The sequence below is a fragment of the Hippoglossus hippoglossus genome, chromosome 12 (assembly GCF_009819705.1).
Source record: "Hippoglossus hippoglossus isolate fHipHip1 chromosome 12, fHipHip1.pri, whole genome shotgun sequence".
Taxonomy (NCBI): domain Eukaryota; kingdom Metazoa; phylum Chordata; class Actinopteri; order Pleuronectiformes; family Pleuronectidae; genus Hippoglossus; species Hippoglossus hippoglossus.
Genome location: NC_047162.1, coordinates 19,989,311 through 19,998,155, shown reverse-complemented (window position 1 = coordinate 19,998,155; position 8,845 = coordinate 19,989,311). Strand labels below are relative to the sequence as shown.

General features: G+C 45.8%; 2 protein-coding genes across 7 annotated transcripts; one reads left to right on the top strand and one right to left on the bottom strand.

The window, feature by feature from the left end:
• The first annotated feature begins 164 nt into the window (after window positions 1-164).
• ppp1r3b (protein phosphatase 1, regulatory subunit 3B) lies at window positions 165-2,829 on the top strand. Of its 4 annotated transcripts, none has more exons than XM_034601634.1 (3): window positions 165-458; window positions 953-1,165; window positions 1,720-2,829. In XM_034601634.1, exon 3 carries the CDS (start codon window positions 1,729-1,731, stop codon window positions 2,575-2,577), a length of 849 nt encoding a protein of 282 aa, XP_034457525.1. In that variant the 5' UTR covers window positions 165-458; window positions 953-1,165; window positions 1,720-1,728; the 3' UTR covers window positions 2,578-2,829. The 4 variants fall into 4 exon arrangements, with proteins under 4 accessions (XP_034457525.1, XP_034457526.1, XP_034457524.1 ...); XM_034601635.1 differs by lacking the exon at window positions 165-458 and having other exon boundaries at window positions 610-1,099; window positions 1,130-1,165; XM_034601633.1 differs by lacking the exon at window positions 165-458 and having other exon boundaries at window positions 610-1,165.
• A 230-nt stretch (window positions 2,830-3,059) lies between these two features.
• Window positions 3,060-6,481, bottom strand: il7r (interleukin 7 receptor). Of its 3 annotated transcripts, XR_004615572.1 has the most exons (9): window positions 6,057-6,481; window positions 5,651-5,798; window positions 5,420-5,577; window positions 5,019-5,170; window positions 4,652-4,808; window positions 4,100-4,202; window positions 3,957-4,029; window positions 3,320-3,800; window positions 3,060-3,282 (listed from the first exon to the last, which is right to left on the bottom strand). XR_004615572.1 is itself a non-coding variant. In XM_034601590.1 (8 exons), exons 1-8 carry the CDS (start codon window positions 6,133-6,135, stop codon window positions 3,426-3,428), a joined length of 1,245 nt encoding a protein of 414 aa, XP_034457481.1. In that variant the 5' UTR covers window positions 6,136-6,481; the 3' UTR covers window positions 3,060-3,425. The 3 variants fall into 3 exon arrangements, 2 of the variants coding, with proteins under 2 accessions (XP_034457481.1, XP_034457483.1); XM_034601590.1 differs by having other exon boundaries at window positions 3,060-3,800; XM_034601592.1 differs by having other exon boundaries at window positions 3,060-3,800; window positions 5,651-5,789; window positions 6,057-6,480.
• Between the last annotated feature and the right edge of the window lie 2,364 nt (window positions 6,482-8,845).

Below are 8,845 nucleotides of genomic sequence, written 5' to 3'. Positions count from 1 at the left end.
TCTTCTTTTTGACGCTTTATGGTTAAACAACGTTGTGGTGCATTACTGCCACCAGCTGGCCTGGAGTGTGGATTGAACATATATATATATATATATATATATATATATATATATATATATATATATATATATATATATATATATATATATAAAAGTTATATTTTGTCCTTCTGAGATATTGAACCAAACATAAAAAATGTGTGTCCTGAACTTCCAGGTAAAAGATAAGTCATATGTAAATTCAATCTCAGCTCTATTTCTTTAAGCTTCAGTATCAGTTGTCTTCTCTACTTCATATTTTGGTGAGTAGAATTTATCGTGTGCTAAAGTTTCCTGTTGTTTTTCTATTATAAATAATGTTCTGTTCATCCTGTGTGACCACAACGTAACCTAGATATGACGGTTTCCTCTCTCCGGGTTCTACTTGTGTTTCTCATCATACCAGTTCTTTGAACTCTGTAAAAGCACCTTCCTGTTTTCTCTGCTTCCCTCTGCTTTGCCACCTTTCTGTGTTGCAGTGTTCTTCATCTCTGTCACTAAAGCTCCTGTGACGTCGGTGTGTCCCTTCTGTTGCTTCCTTTGCACATTGCCCATCAGTTGAATTCTGTGTTCTGTGTTCTTGGTGCAGTCAGGGACACACACCTGTCGTATCTCTGACCTGTTGAACTTCATGCTTTGTGTCTGAATAAATATTGACAGGTTCAGTGAGAGAAGCAGCAGCAGCTCCTTCTTTGACTCTGTGTCACAGAAAACTGAAAATATCCAACTGTTTAACTTTATATGATAGAAACTGGCGCACAGTGCTCACTAAAACAAATATAATATCTAATTTATATATATAAATATAAAGAAAGTGAATGATTAAAGTCAGTCTGAGACGAGGGGGCGTGTACTCGACCCTGTCGACCTGTCGGTCACGCTGTCCACGGCCTCTCTGATTGGTTGTCTGCAGATGTTCACGTGAACCATGAGTGAGTTTGAAGCTGCTACTCAAAAATGTTCAGAGGAAAATGAGAGAAAAGCTCGAGACATCAGACTGTAATGATGACCTCACCACTGAGACCCAGAGAGAACTACAGAGAAAACCACTGAGAACCAGAGAGAACCAGAGGGAACCAGAGGGAACCATACAGAACCCATCCATGATCCTCACCCGCTGCTCCAGGTAACATGGTTTGCAGAGTTTTATCAACATCCCTACATTTTCCGTATGCTTCAAATAATTGAGCGGCCAATCAGAGAGCTAAAAGTGTGATGCAGCAGCAGGTGAGGACAGGTGGAGACAGGTGGAGACAGGTGAGGACAGGTGGAGACAAGTGGAGACAGGTGAGGACAGGTGGAGACAGGTGAGGACAAGTGGAGACAGGTGGAGACAAGTGGAGACAGATGAGGACAGGTGGAGACAGGTGAGGACAGGTGGAGACAGGTGGAGACAAGTGGAGACAGGTGAGGACAGGTGGAGACAGGTGAGGACAAGTGGAGACAGGTGAGGACAGCTGGAGACAGGTGAGGACAGCTGGAGACACCTGACAGAAACATTACATCTTCAGGGTGAAGAAAACTTTATCTAAAACAGAGACAGAGGAAACGTTTAGTTCCTCACAGGAAGTAGCAACAAAACAAAAGCTTTGTGTTAAAATAATAAAAACTTAAAAGTAATAAAGTGAGTAAATTATATTCAGAATGATGATGATTTGAAACGTCCTCCATCTCTTTCAGAGTCTCATCATGTCCATGGACATGGCTCTACCTCTGTACCTGCCCCCGGAGGAGTTTGTCTACAGGACGACGAGCACAACCTTCAAACCTGCTCTGACCTTTCACCAGTCTGACTGTGTGGACCAGTCCGAGCCTGAGGACAGAGCGGCGTCCTGTGGAGACGCAGGAAATGCCAAAAAGAAGGTGTGGTTTGCTGATGACAGAGGTTTGTCTTTAACCAAGGTGAAGGTTTTCTCCCAGTTCAACGATCCCATCGATATTCCTGCTAACATCCAGGAGATGCTGAGCGCCTCTCTGAGTCTGACGGCCGAGGACGACAAACTGGTGCTGGACTTTGTTCAGCCGTCCTCGGACTACCTGCTCTTCCATCAGAGGCTGGAGAGGAAGCTTGTGAGCCTGGAGCGCTGCGTGCTGAAGGACAAGACGCTGACAGGAACCATCAAAGTCAGAAACACGTCGTTTGAGAAACGTGTGAAGCTGCGGATGACCTTTGACACCTGGAGGAGCCACATGGACGTGGACTGCATGTACACGAAGGACACGTATCCCAGCTCGCACAGCGACACCTTCTCCTTCCAGGTGTCTCTGCCAGAGGCTCTGCTGTCTCACCAACACGTCGAGTTCGCTGTCTGCTATGAGGCGGATGGATGCAAGTTCTGGGACAGTAACCACGGCAACAACTACAGGATCGTCTGGTCCTCAATGAAGACGAGTCAGCGGGACGCCTGCGGCCGCCACACAGGCTCCCGTGACTTTGGGATCCATTTTGACCCGTACGGCAGCCCCACCTGTTCACATGGGATCTTCCCTGATTGGCCGAGTTATGCAGGATACGAGAACATCGGCCCGTACTACTGAACAGTCTGTGATTGGTCGTTACATGTGCTGATTAACATGTGTGTGTTTAATTACAGTGAATATTCTGTGAAAATACATCAGAGTCAAATATTGAGTAGAAAAACACCATTTTTTATTTTATTTCAAGCATTTATCAATAGACATGTTTTAACTTTAATACCTTTTCATCATATGAGTTTGTTTATGTTTTCAATGAGATTCATTCTAGTTTTTTGTGTTAAAAATAAATGTTAATAAAGTTTGATCAGGAAACACTGACCTGACTCATCATCTCTGACTCTTTCATGGAGGAAGTTGCTAAAGCTTCAAGAGACTTTAAATAAAGATGGACGACATGATGGCTCCCAAAAGTGAAGCCAAAGCGTCTTGATCGCCCCCTGGTGTCTGGCTGGAGAATAGGTCATAAACCCCGCCTCCTCCACTTAAAGAATCCAAGCAGGCGTTTGTCACCAAATGACGTCATCAGCACAAGATGGCAGCGTTTGAACCTGAGGCATATATTTGTGGAGGAAGTGGTCGTCCATCTTTATTTACAGTGTATGGTTATAAAGACAAAATGTTGACCTCATGGTGGCGCTGGAGGAAAGTTGGTGGCGTCCATCCTCTGGACAAAGTGGATGTAAAAACTTTGATGAAATAAACAAACAGTTCGATATGAAGAGTTTGAGAGAAGCAGAATCAGAGTTCTGGTCCAACCTGAAGAAGAACTTCCGATGTGACGACCGACACACAGTCTCAATGACACGTGGTTTTCCTCCATATCATGAAATTATTTTGCCACCTCTCAGATTTATATTTAGGCCTCATGGTGGCGCTGGACCTCAGACTGGAAGTTGGATTAACTCGGCCTACTTGACCTGGTAGAAACTGGACATGGTGACATAGGCCTCCTCCTGCTGACCGGCTCCAAGCGCCTCTGTCTCGTTTGCTCCACTGCAGCCTTCAGTCCCCTCGAGGAGGAGGTCGTGGACGGGGGAGGGGCTGGCGCTGTGGAGGCTGGCGTCTGCCGCAGAGGAGCTCCCGCTCAGCAGGGCGGAGAGATCCAGCTCCTCGGTGCTGACGCTGGTGGTGCTCCTGCAGTCGGAGCTCTGGGTGGAGCAGGGATGGGTCGACTGAGCTCCGTCAGCAGGACTGAGCGAAGACTCTGGTTCGTCGCAACACTGCAACATCGAAGAAACTCTGAGAGCGCTGAACACCTCGGGGTTAAAGTTCAACAGAAGACCCTGAAAAACCAGAAACACAAAAACTTAGTTCTAATGAGGAGTCACAAGTCGTCAAGTCGTCAACAGCTTCTAGTTCAGATGAGTGCTGACGCATTTAGCTCGGCACTTAGCTCAGCAGTTAGCAACGTATGTGACAATGTTGTTGTTCAGCCTCACTTTGTTTGGTTTGCCGATGTGCACCAGCGTGTCTTTAGGATGAGGAATACTCGGCCACATGTACGTTAATATTCTGTGAAGAGAAAAGACGATAAGTCAAAGTAACACGAGTCGTTTCTCTGATGTTCTGTCAAAAATCCTACTTGTTTTTCCGGAGGAAAATGACAGTGACGGACACCACCGCCAGGGGGATGAGGCACAGCATCACTTTGTACATCTGCTGTGTGTCGTCAGTTTCCCGTGCTCCTGAAAAAACAAAAGACACGAGACGTGCTCATCACTCTGCTTTCAATCTAATGTCCAGTCATGTTCCTGACATGTTCCTCACATGTTCCTCACATGTTCTGCAGGTTCTGTGTGTGAGAACAAATGTCTGAGTCATGTTCTGGATCTTCTCCTGCAGCCTCCTGGTAAAATGTGTGTAACATGTCAGAGTGAGTCCATGTGAGGAGACAGCAGGACAATGTGTGGAAGCTTCCCAGTGAGCGAGTGGACGTGTTGATGAGGTTTCTAACACGTGACGGACGTGAAACTGGAAGAACACAAATATCTCAGGATGAAGAAGAGGAGCAGACACGTAGAAGACGAAGACATCTGGATGTTCCCCACATGTTCCTGTTTGAACGAGTCGGGACCCAACAACCTGCTGCTGCTGCTTCACAGGACAAACACTAACTGTCATTCTCTCTTCTCACCAGCAGGAGTGTCGAAACTGAATGTGTCGCTCCACTTGCTCCAGCTTCCCTCCAGAAACTTCACTGGGATCGCTCGCACCTTCACATGATACTCTGTGTTTTTTCTCAGATGCTCCATGTCGATCTTCATGCTGCTCTCTGATGAGAAGTTTTGAATCTGAGGTCAAACAGGAAAAACAATGTTATCAAAGGTAAAAATAAAAACTGGAAAAGCGTTAATCCATAAGACGACAAGTCGGCAAAGATTCCACCTCTGCCGATGTAATCAGGTTTCAATAAACTCACTAGCTTAGCAACATCAAGGCTACAAACAACCCAGAATGCAACACTCCTGCAGAAGAACGTCTCTAATAATAAAGTCATGCACCATGTTGGGTCTGTCTGTGGCCCAGATGTCCAGCTGGAACATCTGTTGTCCTGTCAGGTAATCTCTGTGGTACGGACTCTGGATGTGAACGACCGCCTGGTTCAATTCCTGGTTGAACGTGACGTTCCACACCTGAGGTCGTCTGGGTTTAACTGCAGGAACATGACAATGACATCACACTGGTGAGAGTCTCACCTGATGTTGAGCTCACACACTTCAATGATTCACTCCCGGCCACATGGTGGCAGCACTGACACATCATCTGAATCCTCAAACAGTCATGAATATTTAAATATGAATCAGCTATTTAAAAGAACTTGAATAATGTTAAATAGTCGAATGGGTCAGATTTAACTACAGGAGAAACTCGTGACCTTTGACCCGGTCTTTAGTTCCTGTACCTATCTTCTTCAGGTCGACTCTGGTCCGGATCTCTCCTCCTCTCTTCAGCTGAACGGTCAGATTGAACTCGACGATGGGCGCCTCAGTGAAGTTGAGCTGGTTCCCCTGAGCCTTCACACACTTGACCCTCCGCCAGCCGTCGCTCACATCAGAGGAGCTGTGACACAACAACGCCATCATTAACCATCGCTCCTCTGAGGAGCACGACTTTCTCATGAAAGATGTTTTACCACAGGGTCATCGTCTCGATGCTGTCGCCCTCGTCCTCATCATCCTCATCGTCATGACGACCAGGGAGCAGCTCACAGGTCAGACTGTTTCCCTCAGTCTGATCACTGGTGATGTGAGAGCTGCAGCTGATTCCGGAGTCTGACGTATATAACACATATCATATATTACTATATACATATATAGTATAGTATATATAGTAAATTAGGTAGAAAGTGAGTGAGTGAGCTGGTTAATAATAATAATAATATTTCTGTTTGTCAGTGTTAAACGGCGCTGAAGCTCGAAGGAGAAACATCTTCTACAGACATTGATTCATTTGTCTTTCTATTGACTCCAGCTATTTTCAGGTTGCTGTGTGATGATGTTCCTCGTAAAGAACAAATAAACTGAGATGATGTGACTCACCCACGTCGGTGTCGGTGTCTCCGCTCTGAGCCTGAACTCCGACCATCAGCAGCAGGAAGATCGTCCACACGGACGCCATCTCCTGAAACCTGGAGCTGTGTGAGTTCAGTCTGTGAAGAAGAAGAAGAAGAAGCAGAGTGAATCATGAAACTTCTCCAGTCTCAGTCGTCAGAAGCTGGTCTCCTCTCAGCAGCTGCTGTGTGTGGCAGCGTCAGTCAACAGGAAGAAGGAGTTTCAGAGTGAATCAGTGAACAGACTCAGAGCAGCTGAGGAGGAGATGAAACCCACTGATGATCTGAATGAAACAGTCAAACAGCTACAAACTCTTTTCTTCTGTTTACTTTCACTTTGCAGATGTGTCATAAAATCAGCTGTGACATCTTCAGCCACGACATCATCTAAACCACAGGTGGACGCAGGCCGCTCGCCACAGAGCGACAGACGGAGGAGATAGAAACACATCAACACTGTAGGAAGTTCAGGGTGTGACCATGTGTCGTAACTTTGTCTTAAGTAGAACATGATGATGTAGAGAAACAGATCAAAAGTGACTGTTCCACCTTTGTTCTCTATTCATTAGAATAAACATGAACTTCAAATTAGATAAAAGAAAACCAAAATCTAATTTAAATAAAAAATCATCTAACCTAATAAATTCAAACCAAAACTCCAAAAACTAAACCACTTGTCAGGTTATAGTTATAATCAGGTTATAACTAGGTTATAATGGGGTCATAGCTTGTTTATATCTAGGTTATGGTTGTTTCTGTCCGATCTGTGTCCTAAGGTTCTCTGCGTCGTTCACACGGTTCCTGACAGTGTGGAGACGAGGCCTGGTGGGTGGGCGAAGGTTGGTGGTGGTGGTGATGGGGGGGGGGGGGGGGGGGGGGGGGGGCTGTGGTTAACGTGTTTTCAGCGTTCAGGAGACGGAGAGGAGAAAAGTCGTGGAGGGAGTCGACTGTTCCCGCCTCTGTGACAGGAAGTTACAGGGTTAAATGTCTGAAACCCCCCCCCCCCCCCCTCCTCCCTCCACCACCACCACCACCACCACCCACACTAAACCACATGGCTGAGGTTCACATCTCCGCTCTGAACATCTTCAGCTGTGGTTTGTTCTCACTCATGTAACATTCTGTCAATAAAGTTTGTCTAACTTCATCAAACTGAGTCTGAAGTGATGCGTTTGTGGACGTTCAGAAGATCCGGAATAAAATAGTCAGGCATCATATTTTACTCTTGTTTTATTGGATTATATATAAAGTTTGATTTAAATTATATATAATCTGTTTTACAAAAACAAATAAACTTTTACTTACAATATTTGAATCAGAGTAAAACAAGTTTTATATGAAATGAATCAGCTCAATAACTAACAATCAAGTCACATAAAGGATCACCAGAGTAAATGTACTCTATTACTCTCCACCATTGATGATCTATATTGTGTTACCATAGAAACAGATGGTTGAGGTGACCTCATGTGACCGTTAACCTGCAGTTAAACATGTTTTATATGTGTAACATTACAAGTGAGAATGTTCAGTGAACATGTGTCCGTGTTCAGCAGCTGTTCATATCAACATAATCATATAAACACATACATGTAAAAAGAGTTTATGTGTTTGTCTCAGCTTCAAACCACATTTTAAATCAGACGCTGCTTCCTGCTCCAGGTTTCTGTCGACAGCGACACTTTCTGCTGCACGGCGTGCAAACAGCTTGTTGTTGTTTAACTTGTTCAGAAATGACTCGTCACCACATCCTCTTCCTCCGTTTGACTTCATCCTCTGAAAACAGGACGAGCAGCTTCAGGTCACTTCCTGGTTCATCCTCTGAAAACAGGACGAGCAGCTTCAGATCAGCTCCTGGTTCATCCTCTGAAAACAGGAGGAGCAGCTTCAGGTCAGCTCCTGGTTCATCCTCTGAAAACAGGACGAGCAGCTTCAGGTCACTTCCTGGTTCATCCTCTGAAAACAGGACGAGCAGCTTCAGATCAGCTCCTGGTTCATCCTCTGAAAACAGGACGAGCAGCTTCAGGTCACTTCCTGGTTCATCCTCTGAAAACAGGACGAGCAGCTTCAGGTCACTTCCTGGTTCATCCTCTGAAAACAGGAGGAGCAGCTTCAGATCACTTCCTGGTTCATCCTCTGAAAACAGGAGGAGCAGCTTCAGGTCACTTCCTGGTTCATCCTCTGAAAACAGGACGAGCAGCTTCAGGTCACTTCCTGGTTCATCCTCTGAAAACAGGACGAGCAGCTTCAGATCACTTCCTGGTTCATCCTCTGAAAACAGGACGAGCAGCTTCAGGTCACTTCCTGGTTCATCCTCTGAAAACAGGACGAGCAGCTTCAGATCAGCTCCTGGTTCATCCTCTGAAAACAGGACGAGCAGCTTCAGGTCACTTCCTGGTTCATCCTCTGAAAACAGGAGGAGCAGCTTCAGGTCACTTCCTGGTTCATCCTCTGAAAACAGGACGAGCAGCTTCAGATCAGCTCCTGGTTCATCCTCTGAAAACAGGAGGAGCAGCTTCAGGTCAGCTCCTGGTTCATCCTCTGAAAACAGGAGGAGCAGCTTCAGATCACTTCCTGGTTCATCCTCTGAAAACAGGAGGAGCAGCTTCAGATCACTTCCTGGTTCATCCTCTGAAAACAGGAGGAGCAGCTTCAGGTCAGCTCCTGGTTCATCCTCTGAAAACAGGAGGAGCAGCTTCAGATCACTTCCTGGTTCATCCTCTGAAAACAGGAGGAGCAGCTTCAGATCAGCTCCTGGTTCATCCTCTGAAAACAGGA

Coding starts and splice junctions, on each gene's coding strand:
- ppp1r3b (XM_034601634.1), top strand. CDS start 1,729: ATGTCCATGGACATGGCTCTACCTCTGTACCTGCCCCCGGAGGAGTTT.
- il7r (XM_034601590.1), bottom strand. CDS start 6,135: ATGGCGTCCGTGTGGACGATCTTCCTGCTGCTGATGGTCGGAGTTCAG. Junction 5,171..5,419: donor AGTCGACCTGAAGAAGATAG/GTACAGGAACTA, acceptor ATGTTCCTGCAG/TTAAACCCAGACGACCTCAG. Junction 3,801..3,956: donor ACATCGGCAAACCAAACAAA/GTGAGGCTGAAC, acceptor CTGGTTTTTCAG/GGTCTTCTGTTGAACTTTAA.